The 15,891-nt window shown below is 34.5% G+C and overlaps 1 protein-coding gene across 1 annotated transcript; it reads left to right on the plus strand.

The window, feature by feature from the left end:
- The first annotated feature begins 11,510 nt into the window (after nt 1–11,510).
- Nucleotides 11,511–13,945, plus strand: LOC149138567 (peroxidase 4-like). Its single transcript, XM_089453097.1, has 4 exons — nt 11,511–11,812; nt 11,925–12,116; nt 12,867–13,032; nt 13,362–13,945. Exons 1-4 carry the CDS (start codon nt 11,591–11,593, stop codon nt 13,751–13,753), a joined length of 972 nt encoding a protein of 323 aa, XP_089309223.1. The 5' UTR covers nt 11,511–11,590; the 3' UTR covers nt 13,754–13,945.
- Nucleotides 13,946–15,891: the final 1,946 nt, after the last annotated feature.

The following is a 15,891-nucleotide window of genomic DNA, read 5'->3' on the forward strand; positions in this document are numbered from 1 at the left end:
CGTCAAAAGTACTAGTGTATTGATCAGTGATCTGTTTGTGAGCGGTGTCCTTTGGTGTTCTGTCTGAGGAACTTACCCTGTAAATTCCTACACATCCATGAACCTGTAACAAGAGGATACCAATAGAAAATAACCCCACATGTTTCTCATTATCTTGTTTTCCAACATGCAACCATTTGTCTAAAATGAGTTTTTCAAATTCTTCATTTGAAAGTTTGCACTTCTTGTTGTCAAGTGAGCTCCACCATATGGCAGCCTCATCTGTTAAACCCATCCATACGCAACCTTTCCAATGTTTTGGCCTAAAATACTTTTGTCTTTTTATGAATTCTTCAATACTTGGACCATTATTGTTCCTTGTAAAAAAATTCTTGCTAGAAGCCATGGAGAGGGTTTTGAAAAAATAAATCTCAAGAGAATTACAAACATAAATATAGAAATTCTTATATTTGTTGATAAAACCCTTGAGGTAGGGCAACCCCATACAATCACTCCTTAAGGAAGGAGAACACTCCACAAGCCATATGCTTGCCAATACAATACTCCTTGACATATCTCCATGGGGAGTCTCTAGCCTCTATATAGGCGTCATGCATACAATACCATGGGTCATTACCATGGTTCTCTCAATACCATATATCTAATACAAAGGGCTTATTACATTATTCCTAGCTACTTTTGTTCCCTTACATGATGCGGGTTAACCACTTTATTTATTAACTATGGCCCATCCCATTATTACATTACTCCCTTGGGTACCTCCCTCTATACCCCATACTATCCCCCTAGGTATACTACAACTAATATGTGGAAGCTAATACAAGGCAATGGTATTTTGGAATAGGATATGTTTAAAAATATATCTATCCTTCTTATTTTCTCGATTGGATAAGAGTACTAGTCAAGAAACCTTAACCTAGATCAATGATCTAGAAGGCGTTGGTTCGATCCTTCCCTATTATAGTAATCAAACTTAAATGGAAGGTAGGAAATAGAGTAAACATTATCATAGGGAAATACCTTTGGGTATGTAGTAAAAAAAATAATGTCCTTCCTTATCCTTTAATTCAACAAAAATGAACAAGGTTATTTCACATTAAATCATATCTCAGTCGGAAATATTGTTAATGGATTCAAATGTTAGACATTAACAAAATAGGTACACCTTGAGGGAAATTAGGTTAATGACTGAAGGAATTATATAAATGGATTGGTGCAATCGATGGTGAAAATATGTTAGAATGAGATCTCTTAATATGGTCTCCCAACATTCTGTGTGAGTAATATTAAAAAATATGACATCATTATATAACGTAGTCCTTCAAGAATCTTGGAAGCTCCAAAGTAGGGGAACCATGGGAAACGGTTCTGGAAGTTTAAATGTCTTCCAAAGTGTAATATGTTCATGTGCCTGATCCAAGTTCCTACAAGGGACATCCTTCAAACATGATATTTAGATGCACCAAGTAAATATCCTCTTTGCTTGGAAAACTCGGAATCCATCAACCACCTGTTTATACATTGTCCATTCACAACACTAGTATGGAAGGAACTAAAATATCGTGAGGGGAAAACTTGTAATTAGAAAGAAAATAGAGTGGAGTATTATTCAAACTAATAACTCAAGCTAATAGTTCAAAAAATTAAAATATCTCCCTTTGATCATAGCATGGGGAATTTTGTTGGAACGAATCCATGCTCTCTTAAAAAACCAGGGCCATTGTTACTTCTGTGTATTCATGCAAGGCATTTCTTTATATGGATTCCTCTCTTCATAATCCATTTCCAACACTTTTTCAAACCCCCCTGGGGTGGAAATTGAAAAGGACAAGCTATTGGATTTTTCTTATGGGGATTCTCGGTTTATCCCTTCTATATGTGTAGCAAGGGGAACTCCTTTTCTTCTAGGATTTATACTATCTCTCCTTTACTTACAACATTGGGGAGGCCTCCAATAATTATGAAAAACTAATTTCTCTTAAGATCTTGATAGAAATGGCTCTTCACAAGAATATTCAGTCAATACACATTTATGGTGATTCAAAGCTTGTAATTGTTTAGATGAATGGTGTCTCTAAGCTCGGGAATTGTATTATTCTTCTAATATATCATAAAATTATAACAAGTATGACATATTTTGCTTCCATATCATTTGATCATATATACATATGTAGGAATACAAAATATGGTAAGTAGTGAGAGAGTGGACTAGCACTGGACAAAGATGATTGCAAGATTACAAAATATAATGAAGGCCACTTCTCAAAAATTTCTCTCAAATATTGGGAGTAATCAATAATTTTTTTCTTACATTTCTTTGATGATTTTTAATATATACTATATGATGTAAATATACTACTAGACCTATTGGTTAGACACTTTAGGACATTTTCTGAACATAAAGAAAAATTTTGAGCGATGTACCTGTGAATGGGCTAATATATAGGTGGTATGTATGCACACTATTTTTGAGGATTAGAATATCATTCACTATGGTATACACACTTATAAGGTTTGGTAGTGGATCTATTAATCTCGCTGGTGGTTATTTTGTCTCTTCATGGAAGCACTATTCAAACTATAGCCATTGGAATTCCTTGACATACACAAACGTAATCTTCTTTACTATAAATAATATTAAATTTTTTCCTTGGAAAAAAATTGAACGTTGATTATGCCCATTTTGTATGCTCTTTATGGTAAATAAAATATTATCTTTAACATAAATATAGAAATTCTTATATTTGTTGATTAAACTCTTTAGGTAGGGCAACACCATACAATCACTCCTTAAGGAAGGAGAACACTCCACAAGCCATATACTTGCCAATACAATATTCCTTGACATCTCTCCATGGGGAGTCTCTAGCCTCTATATAGGTCTCATGCATACAATACCATGGGTCATTACCATGGTTCTCTCAATACCATATATATAATACAATGGGCTTATTACATTATTCCTAACTACTTGTGTTCTCTTACATGATGGGGTTTAACCACTTTATTTATTAACTATGGCCCATCCCATTATTACATTACTCCCTTGGGTACCTCCCTCTATACCCCATACTATGCCCCCTAGGTATACTACAATTAATATGTGGAAGCTAATACAAGGCAATGGTCTTTTGGAATAGGATATGTTTAAAAAATATATCTATCCTTCTTCTTTTATCGATTGGATAAGAGTACTAGTTAAGAAACCTTAACCTAGACCAATGATCTAGAAGGCATTGGTTCGATCCTTCCCTGTTATAGTAATCAAACTTAGATGGAAGGTAGGAAATAGAGTAAACATTATCATAGGGAAATACCTTTGGGTATGTAGTCAAAAAAATAATGTCTTTCCTTATCCTTTAATTCAAAACAAAAATGAACAAGGTTATTTCACATTAAATCATATCTCAGTCGGAAATATTGTTAATGGATTCAAATGTCAGAGATTAACAAAATAGATACACCTTGAGGGAATTTAGGTTAACGACTGAAGGAATTATATAAATGGATTGGTGCAATCGATGGTAAATATATGTTGGAATGAGATCTCTTAATATGGTCTCCCAACATTCTGTGTGATTACTATTACAAAATAGGACATCATTATGTAACGTAGTCCTTCAAGAAACTTGGAAGCTCCCAAGTGGGGGAAATGGTTCTGGAAATTTAAATGCCTTCCAAAGTTTAAGATGTTCATGTGCTTGATCCAAGTTCCTACAAGGGGCATCCTTCAAACATGATGTTTAAATGCACCAAGCAAATATCCTCTTTGCTTGGAAAACTCAGAATCCATCAACCACCTGTTTATACATTGTTCATTCACAACACCACTATGGAAGGAACTAAAATATCATGACGGGAAAACTTGTAATTAGAAAGAAAATATAGTGGAGTATTATTCAAACTAATAACTCAAGCTCATAGCTCAAAAAATTAAAATAGCTCCCTTTGATCATAGCATGGGGAATTTGGTTGGAACGAATCCATGCTCTCTTCAAAAACCAGGGCCACTCTTACTTCTGTGTATTCATGCAAGTCCTTTCTTTATAGGGATTCCTCTCTTCATAATCCATTTCCAACACTTTTTCAAACCCCCCTGGGGTGGAAATTGAAAAGGACAAGCTATTGGATTTTTCTGATGGGGATTCTCGGTTTATCCCTTCTATATGTGTAGCAGGGGGAACTCCTTTTCTTCTAGAATTTATACTATCTCTCCTTTACTTACAACGTTGGGGAGGCCTCTAATAATTATGAAAAACTAATTTCTCTTAAGATCTTGATAGAAATGGATCTTCACAAGAATATTTAGTCAATACACATTTATGGTGATTCAAAGCTTGTAATTGTTTAGATGAATGGTGTCTCCAAGCTCGGGAATTGTATTATTCTTCCAATATATCATAAAATTATAACAAGTATGGCATATCTTACTTCCCTATCATTTGATCATATATACATATGTAGGAATACAAAATATGGTAAGCAGTGAGAGAGTGGACTAGCACTGGAAAAAGATGATTGCATGATTACAAAATATAATGAAGGCCACTACTAAAAAATTTCTCTCAACTATTGGGAGTAATCAATAATTTTTTTCTTTCATTTCTTTGATGATTTTTAATATATACTAGATGATGTAAATATACTACTAGACCTATTGGTTAGACACTCTAGGACATTTTCTGAACTTAAAGAAAAATTTTGAGCGATGTACCTGTGAATGGGCTAATATATAGGTGGTATGTATGCACACTATTTTTGAGGATTATAATATCATTCACTATGGTATACACGCTTATAAGGTTTTGTAGTGGATCTATTAATATCACTGGTGGTTATTTTGTCTCTTCATGGAAGCACTATTCAAACTATAGCCATTGGAATTCCTTGACATACACAAACGTAATCTTCTTTACTATAAATAATATTACATTTTTTAACTGGAAAAAAATTGAGCCTTGATTATGCCCATTTTGTATGTATTCAAAATAGAAATATATTATAATGTGGTATTCATATAATACAACAAGATTTAAATGCAATAGTATTCCTGCCGAAACAAGAAACAACCACAAAACCAACAATGAAACCAATAGCAAATATTCTTCATATTTCTCCTATTGGCATTTAAAATTTATGATAGTTTGAATCAACAACATCAACTTTGTAAAAATATAAGGCCCATACATAAAAAAAAATGTTCACCACAATTGTGGCAGATGAATGGAGCTTTTTCACCATCTCCTACAACTTGTCCCCTTATGGCAATGAATGTAAAAGGGGAGACATCCTACACTTGAGTGAACCAACAATAAATATTGTTCATAATTTTGGTATTGGAATTTTAATTTATTGTAGTTTGAATTAGTAGCACCAAATCTGTAAAGTCCAAGGCCCATCCTTGAAAAATAACTTTATGAATAGTGAAATCTTGACTCTCATTTTGAATAAACTTCCATCATGCACATTTGTATTAGAGTCTTATGGAAACACATTCTTTTAACCAGATGAGGATCCATGTATAAATAAAACATTGATACGCAAAAAAAATAACTCTCTCAAACTGATGTAGATTGTAGCTTAAAGGATTATGAGAGAAAAAAAAATAGGTTACTGTTTTTTTACCCCGTTTCAAAATTTTATCATATACTTGAAAATTTTAAGGAAGAAACCAAATTTGTAAAATTTACTTCTTTATTTCTATTTATGGACATATTTTGTATATTCAAAAATCATACGATAATCATAACATATCTTCATATTTCTATGTGCTAGTGCATCTTGTGTTAAAAATAACGAAAATACTCAAAATAGAAGCACTCTCAAATTGAAACCTACCATAGCTTCAAAAACTAATAGATTAGCCATTTTTTAGTTTTGTTTATAAATTTCATATAGGTTTTTATTAAAGAAGCCAAATGGGTATAATTTTCTTTGCTACTGCTATTTACAATCACATTTTGTGCTTTGAAAAAGCATACAAGAAACAAAAAATGCATATGCTTTTATCCTGCTATTTGTAATTATATCTTATGCATTAAAAAATTATGGAAAAACTTGATAGAAATATTATGAACCAAAGTAGAATAACATCTTGAGTAATAGTAGTAACTCTATTTACATTATATGCTTAAAAACTTTAGGAATGTTCCTTTCTACTTCTTTTACAATAACATCCTATGCTTTCAAAAAGGAAACTAGGAATACAATTTTATATTGTCCTTTGTAATTTGTATCTTTAGCCAAAAAAAGCTTTCCTCGTGTTCTATTCAAAACCAAGATGCACTAGCACATAGATGCACTAGCACATAGATAATATCATTGCTTAATGGCGTCTCGAAAATAATTCCAAGTGGTTGCGGCTGGAAACATTGAGGATTCCCTCTCGTCCTTTTGTTCACATTAGGTTTCCCACCAGTCCTTGACATGTGGGGAGACTTTGAGGAGTGCAAAAGTAATCTTTTCCCGATTCAAAAAGTCATGAACTGAAAAATATCCCTCCAACATATTTAAACATCTATCTACAACGTTTGCATATATTTGTCCTTCAAATATGGGAATTTCAAGTTATCTTATACCTTAAAAGGAGTGGCACCTCCACAGTGCCCACTAGATGAAGATGCGTCACCTCTGGGTAGTAGTCGAAGGATTTGGGAAAAGTTATCAATCATCGCATTCCTTTATCGCTCAAGGGCTTCATTGAGCAATATTTTAAAAGGATCTCCTACCCCCTCATCTTTCTTTTCTTCTTCCATGGGAGGTTGACAGTGTTTACGAAGATGTTATTGCAAAGGTTCAACCAGTTCGAGCCCTAACTCCTTATAACTTAACCTTGTTGGGGACATGCAAAGAAAAATATAAAAAGATAAGAATGCTATGATACCATTGATCCAGAATTATGGAAAAACACAACAAAATACAGATATACAAATAAACAAAGAGATGCAAAAGAAATAAACTTCATTTCATTAATATCAAAAAATTGAAATATGCTTAAATCCATAAATGGAAATAAACTAGCTTGAGCAATGGTAGTTTATCTTTGAGAAGAGCTGTGGCAGCTACATGCCTTTGAACTATGTTACAATGAGGCTAAAAGGCCTATTTATTTTTGAGAAACAATGGAAAACCCTAAACCTCCAAAAACCTAACCCTAGGAGACGAAGCACAAAAAATGTGGGCCCCATTTGGGCAAATTAGTACATCAACTTCTCGGGGTCGTAACTTTGACATGCTATCTTTATTTGGATATCACAATACTTCATTTCAAATATATTGAAGAGGAGGCTAAAATTAAATTGGTAAACTTGTTTACGACTCTCGTAGTCTCTATGTTTTCCCTAAAAACGTCTTTTAGTTCCTCAAAACGACTCTGAAAGTTTAAGACATGAAAAACTGCCAAAAATAGTAGTTTGTGCTACAATTAGGGAAATAGGAAAGAAAAAATGGTGGGGGTCAATGTGGAATAGGTAGGTGGACACCAATATCCACCTAGATCAAACTTCTTGACAGAGTTCGACATGACTATTGAGTATCGACTGGGTAGACTCAATGGAGTTGCAAATTTCCTTAGTAGGAAGGCATGGTTAGGCACATTTGAGGAGGGGGAAGACTATGTTGAATGAAGTAGGAGCCGGATTCATATGAGAAATGAGATGTATAGTATACTACATGCTAGTGTGGAGACAAATATTTAGGTGAAAAGCATTCTAAAGCAAGTGAAGGAAGGGAAAACGAGGAAGTTTTTTATACAAGATGAAGTCTTGTTCTATGGGAATCGTCTCTACATTTTGAAGTCATCTCGACTTAGGAGGCACCTCTTGAAGGAGTCCCACACTTCTCCATGGGTTGGCCACCTAGGGTACTGTCGTTCTTTGGAATTATTGGAGAGAGGGTACTATTGGGAGAAGATGAGGGAATATTTGGAGGAGTATGTATATATGTGCATTATTTGTTAGTAGGATAAATCAGATAACAGAGACATGGAGGATTGTTGCATCCTTTGTAGATTCTGAAGAGACCTTGGATGAGTCTTTCGATGGAATTCATCACTCAGTTACCGCAGGTACAAAGATATAATGGGATTATGGTAGTTGTGGATCATTTTTCCAAGTATGTCATCTTCATTCTGATGAAGATACCTCGTGGAGCCGAGAAGACTGCTGAGTTGTTCTTAAAGAATGTTGTAAAGTATTGGGGGATGCCTTTGCTTATTGTATCTGACCAACATCTGCATTTTATAGGAATACTTTTTACTACTTTGTTCAAGTTAGTCATAATAGAGTTGTTGCAAAGTTCGAGTTACCATCCACAAACAGATGGGTAAACTCAATGGATCAATGCACTACTGGAGGATTACTTGAGACATTATGTGAGGGCTAATCAGAAGAATTAGCCTGGACTCTTGGATGTGGCTCAGTTTAGCTACAACTTGTAGAAGAGTTTTGCAACCAGGTGTAGTCCATTTGAGTTGGTTAATGGAAAGATGTCAGTTTCTCCACACACTGTGTTACCGAGAAGATTTTTTAGGAGTCCACATGCAAAGAGATTATTGAAAGCATGGGAGGATTATTTGGAGTTAGCATGGGTGCACCTTACTAATGCAACAGAGAGGATGAAGAAATGGGCAGATAAGTATAAGAGGGACACACACTTCAATATTGGAGACCTGGATTTTCTGAGGATCATTAGAGATTAGTTTCAACCACCGAAAGGGATTTTGAGATCTTTGATGAGGAAGTATGAAGGACAATTTTCGGTGAAGAAGCAAGTTGGTGAAGTTGCTTATGAATTGGAGCTACCGAACCACCTGCGTTCAAAACATCATGTGTTCCATATGAGTCAGCTCAAGAGATGTAGACTTGATGCATGTCATGGCAGCACCATCGAGGGGACCAGCCATGATTGTGGATAGAACAAACTTAGTTCTAGACAAGATCGTGGATCTCACAACTACAGGAGTTGGGAGGGCCGCGAGGAGGGAGTTCTTTGTTCAGTGGAAGGACACCCCAAAGGAGAGTGGTTGGGAAATAGCAGATCCACTGTGGAGATGGAAGAAGGAGATTATAGAGTACAATGATGAGTTTGCATGATTGATTGGATTGTCGAAGATGACAATGAATCTCATGGAGGAGGACGTTGGGACCCTGAGTCAGAATCACCTCCTTTAGGCGAGTCAGGCGCTCAACTGGGCACACATGAAACTTAGGCAAGTTATGAGTACTAGTTTGCCAATGATTTGTGATGGGCGTGCAGGCATAGTGGCGGGTGGGCACCCACCCGACTCGTGTTCAGTTAAAGGTGTGCAGATGGAGGGCATGAACGGTTGAAATTTCGGTTAAATGTGATACGATGAGAAAAGTTCGATTAAAGGCTACACATGTTTCTATTGAATGCATCAAGTGGAACACATAACAGGGGGTGCACACCTAGGAAGAGCACACACATTCGGGCACGAGCGAACGGATGAACTACGATAAGGTAGAACTTGTGGGTGAGCTTGTGTAGCAGATGGTGAGCGTACAAGTTAAACATGGTGGGTTGGCTCACCCACGAATAGGCGGAAGGGTGTGTGGAAGTGGCGGATAGGTTGATCGGCAGGTCAACTCACCCACCACTGAACAGACACAATCTGTTTTAAATTACAAGTGGTGAGTCACATATAATTATAGTGGAGGAGCTCAGTTGGAAGGACATCACCGAACCACAGAGCGGAAGTCACATAGTCATGGGTAGTCACAGTCCGAGACCAGAGGCAAGTGTGAACGCCACGGGCTGTGGGCAGGAGCTGAACAGAGCGCAAGCAGAATCGGGTGACTCGGGTATGTGCCTGCCTTGCGGGCAAAGTCACGATAACGTGCAACATGCAGCTTGCATCGTCGCGACAATGTGCAAGGTCATGAAAACGTGCAGATAGGGAATGACAATGCGTAGTAATTTAGCAGACACACACGGTTGTGCAGAAAATAGGGTAGAATGAATCGCCCATTCATGGGCAACCTCCCGCTTGTAAAATATTGTAAAAATTCTAAAAAATGGTACTGAAAGTTTGAATTGATAAAATATTGTTGTTGGTCTCTTGATTGGTATTATGCATTGTTTTGTTATGTTTTCTGCACATAACGAGACAATAATAATACAGTTGGTAGGCATAATCCCGAAGATGAAAAAAATGTTAAGTAAAATGACTCTTGTCGGTGCCACACGACGCCCTGGTTGGTGGAATCAAGTTGGGGGTGTGACACCATTTGTGATATGTTTGTACTTTATTGGAAAAAATAATTCAATTAGTTGTTAAGAAATTCATATTACGTTTAAGTATAAAGTTAATTCGATATTATTCCTTGTAACGCATGAATGTTGGACCATTCACATTATATTTATCTTAATAAAAATATTATTTATTTATTATTTAGCAAGGTTTTTTAATCAGTAACTCTCGCCAATTGAATTAACTCTCAAGGTTTAATTGTTAATGATTATTAGATGGATGATATAATTTAACCGGCATGGAATATTCTAGAATATTCTTAATAGTATACACATAAAATGTTGAGATTTATATCCAAAGTGATTATGCATCTTTTGCTTTTCTAATTAAATTGATTAATTTTAAAAAATGTCATGTAGACGAGTGTCATATGAAATGAATTATGGTTTTTTTAAGCATGTGATATTGATAAGTCATGGCATTGTAACAAAGTTAATTTTAAAATTAAAAATTTCCATAATAAAATAGGGTAAATCTCTAAGCTATTTTTTTTTCTCTTTATATATATATATATAATTTTAATTAATAATAGTAAAATTATAATTTAGTTAATGAAAGTTTTGATATTTAGTATATATTAATACTTATTGACATTTAACCATCGTTCTAATTTATATATCCCTAATAGTCCTTTTAAGTTTCACTTAAAGTTTGGGCATTTTATTAATGTGCACATAATCTAACTAATCTAGGCTCATTCTTGTGGTAAATCTGAGTGGTCTTGGAACCTTCGATTTCGTGTGGAAAAATGTTTGAACCAGCCTATAAAGATTCGAAAAAAAATAAAAATTCAACAACCCATTAGGAGAGGAGCGGGGATGAAGAGTTGCATTTTGATAAAACCACTGAAAGTTGAAAGGAACAGGGATGACGAGTTGAATTTTGGTAAAACACTCAAAAGATTCGCAATCTTATGGGTATGCAGAGTTTGGTGTAACAATCACAAAAGCTGTAGTGACCGTGGAAATTATAACATAGACTACTGCTAAGTCACGTAAACAGATATATTCCTCGCCACAAGATTCTTTGACAATATATGGCGTGGGCCTTCCAGTTTGAAAACTTCGCACAGGACTGCGACTGCTATCGTAATACGCTTTTCTAGAGCACGTATCTATTGTTCACTATAAATGCTGGGCATCAAAATCAATTCAACTACCCCAAAGACTTTTATATTGTAAAGAGTCCTTTCCTGCTCTAGAATTCTCTGCTTCCACATTTGCCCCTATAAATTGGCCATCGCATATTTCTCATAACCATCCTGCAAGATTTCCAATTAGCAAATTGGTTGCCTTTGCACCGCGTATTCCGTACGCAAAAATGGCTGTTTTTATGAAAAGCTTCGCAGGTATTGCTGTAATGGTGTTTATTATGTGTTCGATTACTCATACTGCGAATGGGCAACTGAGCTCCACGTTTTATGACAAGTCTTGTCCCAAGGCCCTGTCAATAGTGCAAGCCGGGGTGAAGCAGGCGGTTGCAAATGAGAAACGCATGGGGGCTTCGCTTCTCCGCCTTCACTTCCACGACTGCTTCGTTAATGTAACTGCAAGAAATCATTTTATTATTATTGATTGAACCAGCTTAGCGAAGGTCATTAATGGCGATATTTTGATTTAGAGGCAACTCATCATACATTCATTTGTTATTGCAGGGTTGCGATGGGTCCGTTCTGTTGGACAATTCCACGAGTTTCACTAGCGAGAAGTACGCTATTCCCAATAACAATTCCGCCAGGGGTTTCGAGGTGATCGATAGCATAAAGAGCCAACTCGAGAGTGCTTGCAGCGGAGTCGTTTCCTGTGCAGACATTCTCGCCATTGTTGCTCGTGATTCTGTTGTTGAAGTAAGGCAGTCTCATTAACCTAACAGAGTAGTGTTTAACCTAGTAGTTTTGAAGTGTACATTTTTTTTTTGGAACTTTTAATGTATTTTTTGTTTGAATTGGGCAAAATAAATTATGACTGAATTTTGATTTGTGTTGTTTAAACTGGTTTTTCTGACTATACATATAAATTTAGCACCCAAAAAAAAGTTCACCAGTCAAATTTGTGATTTCAATAAATCCTTCCTAAATTCTAAATAAATTAGATGGGAAAATAAGCAGAAAAACTTTCCAAAAAATCACACTAAAAAATACCTAACTCAATCAGGTTGTTGCCTTTATCTGAATCACTTCTCAAAACTGAAATATTATAATCATTGTCCTTTTTTGTTTGTCAAGTTGTCTGTGTTCCTTCAGGCTTGACATGTGGGTTGAGAAACTGCTTTAGGGGCATCTACCCCCTCAAAGTCACCAGAGATAGTACCCGGCCTGGGTCACACCAGCTCTAAGCTTACTGGGTTTTAGTGTGCAGCTCCAAGTTGATTAGATTTTAGTGTGTCTCCTCACTGGCCCCTGGGTCACATAAGCTCTACGCTGACTGGATTTTAGAGTGTCTCCTCCCCTAACACCGGTGCAATATCTTTAGTGAGATTTGATTGTGGATGACTTTGGTAAAGAGATCCATCCTCAAACTGTTGTGATAATAAGACTTGAAAAAATAATATCATCATTTTCATAATTATTATATTTTAACAAAATTTTCATTGACAGTTGGGCGGGCCTTCGTGGACAGTGATGTTGGGGAGGCGAGACTCAACAACAGCGAGCATTAGCGGTGCAAACAATAACATTCCGCCTCCCTCTTCGAATTTAAGCAACCTAATTTCACTATTTCAGGCACAGGGCCTCTCCACAAAGGAAATGGTTACACTTGCTGGTAATCATAATATTGTTTTGATTTTTTAATACATTACAAAGCATTAATGAATATTATGAAGTCTCCCTTCCGTTAATTCTACTTTTACAGATTTAGTAGGATGTTAGGAAAGCAATTGTTCAATTTTTTATTCTCAATTTTGAACAAGATCTTTTCTAAGAAGAATTAATCACTGTGATTAATATGTTTAAGCATTCTCTAGCTTTCCTGCTCAAAAAGATAAAACAAAAAAATTGATCATTAAGATAACCTGAAGAATTAGTGGATGAACTATATGTTGATGGATGGTTTTGAATTAAATCTGATATGATATGGTTTTCAATCTGTAGGTGGTCATACTATCGGGCAGGCGCGGTGTTTTAGTTTCAGAGCCCATATTTACAACGACACCAATATCGACAGTACGTACGCCACTTCATTGCGTTCAAAGTGTCCGAGCGCCACAGGCTCCGGGGACAGCAACCTATCGCCATTGGATTATGTGACTCCCACTGTCTTTGACAACAACTATTACGTCAATCTGAAAAGCAAGAAAGGACTTCTCCACTCCGATCAAGAACTCTTCAACGGAGGCTCCACTGATTCACAGGTGACCACCTACAGCTCCAACCAGAACACCTTCTTCTCGGATTTTGCTGCCGCCATGGTTAAGATGGGGAATATCAAACCTCTTACGGGCACCAGCGGAGAGATCCGCAAGAATTGCAGGAAGCCTAACTAACCAACTAACTGGTAAAGCAGCCGTTGTATGCACAATAGTATGATCAATTTCATTGCTATGTTGCCTTGGAATTTGTAATAGAAATATTCGATAGGTCTCCATGGATACCGTATATCTATGAATGTATCTCAAACAATAAACTGGAATAAGTTACAATAATACGATTATATATTTTATCAATTTTATTTTGAAGGCCCTTTGTCAGTTTTTAGAGTTATTTTTGAAAAAAATAAATTAATTGCAGATGAGTTATGATTGGGTACGGTTTGTTATTTAATTCACTAGGTTTAATTTCAATGAACAATATTTCAAGGCACTTTTGCCAGTTTTATTTTGAAGGCTTTTTGTCAATTTTTGGAGTAAATTTTGACAAAAATAAAATAAAAGGTAGATTATTTATGAGTTAGGTTGTAATTTGATATTTTAATTAATTATTTTAAATATGGATTTAATATAGGCCAAGAGGAATCCATTTACAAATTCCTTCACATGCAATTTTTTTTATAAACACACATTATTTAAATATTTTGTATAATTATTTTATTTTTATTTTATTTTTAAAATTTTTATTTAGTCTTAGATGAGTAAAATTTCAATTTTCATAAAAGACAAACAGGGTTATACATCATATTGCTTTGTAGAATGAGCCTCTAAACTCAATGAATAAGTTTAATTTAAAAAAAAAAAAAAATTGAAATCACTTTTAAGCCAAAATCACTTCTAGATTATATTTTATTTAAATTATATTTTACTAAAAAACTTTCATTAAATTATAAATTAATTTTAACTTGAATTTTTATTAAATCATTTAGTCATGTATAATTTACACAATTATATTAAATAAAACTATCAATTGATTAAGAAAACATTATTAGATGCAGTCAAATCCCAATTTCTGAGTTTTATGAGTTTTATTAAATCATTTAGTAACATCGTAAATTAATGATATATAATTTACACAATTATAATAAATAAAACTGTCAATTAATTAAAAAACCTTATTAGATGCAGTCAAATCCCAATCATCTGGCTGAGCTGTGGGAAACCAAGGTTATTGAGAAGAAATAAATTGACAAATAAATAAGATGTGAAGATGTCGTCTCAAACATTGTCTGATTTGCAAATTTTATCACTTTAGAAATTTAGGGCTATACAAAACCTTCAGCTGAAATTAGCACTGATTGAAATTGTAAAAAATATGTGTCAAAATCAGAACTTTAAATTTCCAACAAATTGGTTAATGGAAAATTAAAAAACAAGAAAATAAACCTAATAATAATAATTAAAAAAATCATTAAAAACAAGAAAACAGCTATCAAGAAATACGGCGTTTTAACCCGTCTTTCCCCTCATGGTATGGCTGAAGGCACCAAATAAATTGGTGAAGATCAATGTGAAGGGATGGAGGTTGTTCCATGAAGGTTATGATCGAGGAGTGAGGAGTAAGGGTTTAGGGTTAATTTTAAAAATAAGATCAGTCGAAGATTTTAGAATATTTTGAAATTTAATGGATAGGAGTGAGTTAAATCAAGATAAGGATAGAGTTATGGGTTGAGAGATTAAAGATGTTAAAGTGGAATTTTTTTTGACTATAAAATTTTCAAAATGTAATTTTCTTTTTCACTGTAAAATTTATTCAAAATTTGAGGAAAAAATTATATTTCAAGAGGTTTTTTAATTATAATTTTCGAATTAATATAGATCTATGTCCATTTTGAACAATACGTTAATAAAATGTTTTAAATATATAAAATTTTAATTTTTACATGTTTTGTATAACATATATTAATGTTCTTAAAATGTTACATGCTAATTTCATGTGAAATATATTTTTAATTAGAATAAATTTCTCTTAGAGATATAAAAATCATATACATATTGAAATATTTTGTCACACTTCCTAGCTGTACATAATTTTTTTTTTTTTTTTTATAGCAATATTAACTTCTTTTACATATGGTTCCTATTTTAATAATTACATATGCATGGTTACCTTAATCATAAACATTGATTTATTAACGCAAATCCCAATTGTGGAACAAACATAAGGGAATATAATCAATAGATATCACTTGAAAGCTCGCGGATATATTCATGCGTTGACTAACTATATGTACATATAAACATTGTAATGATAA

The sequence above is a fragment of the Pinus tabuliformis genome, chromosome X (assembly GCF_031772625.1).
Source record: "Pinus tabuliformis cultivar Carrire ecotype Pingquan chromosome X, CPIR1, whole genome shotgun sequence".
NCBI lineage: Eukaryota > Viridiplantae > Streptophyta > Pinopsida > Pinales > Pinaceae > Pinus > Pinus tabuliformis.

What these genes read in the sequence shown, in the direction of transcription:
- LOC149138567 (XM_089453097.1), top strand. Translation starts at nt 11,591, where the DNA reads ATGGCTGTTTTTATGAAAAGCTTCGCAGGTATTGCTGTAATGGTGTTT. An exon ending in TCCACGACTGCTTCGTTAAT is followed by an intron (nt 11,813 to 11,924) that starts GTAACTGCAAGA and finishes TTGTTATTGCAG; the next exon opens with GGTTGCGATGGGTCCGTTCT. An exon ending in CTCGTGATTCTGTTGTTGAA is followed by an intron (nt 12,117 to 12,866) that starts GTAAGGCAGTCT and finishes TTTCATTGACAG; the next exon opens with TTGGGCGGGCCTTCGTGGAC.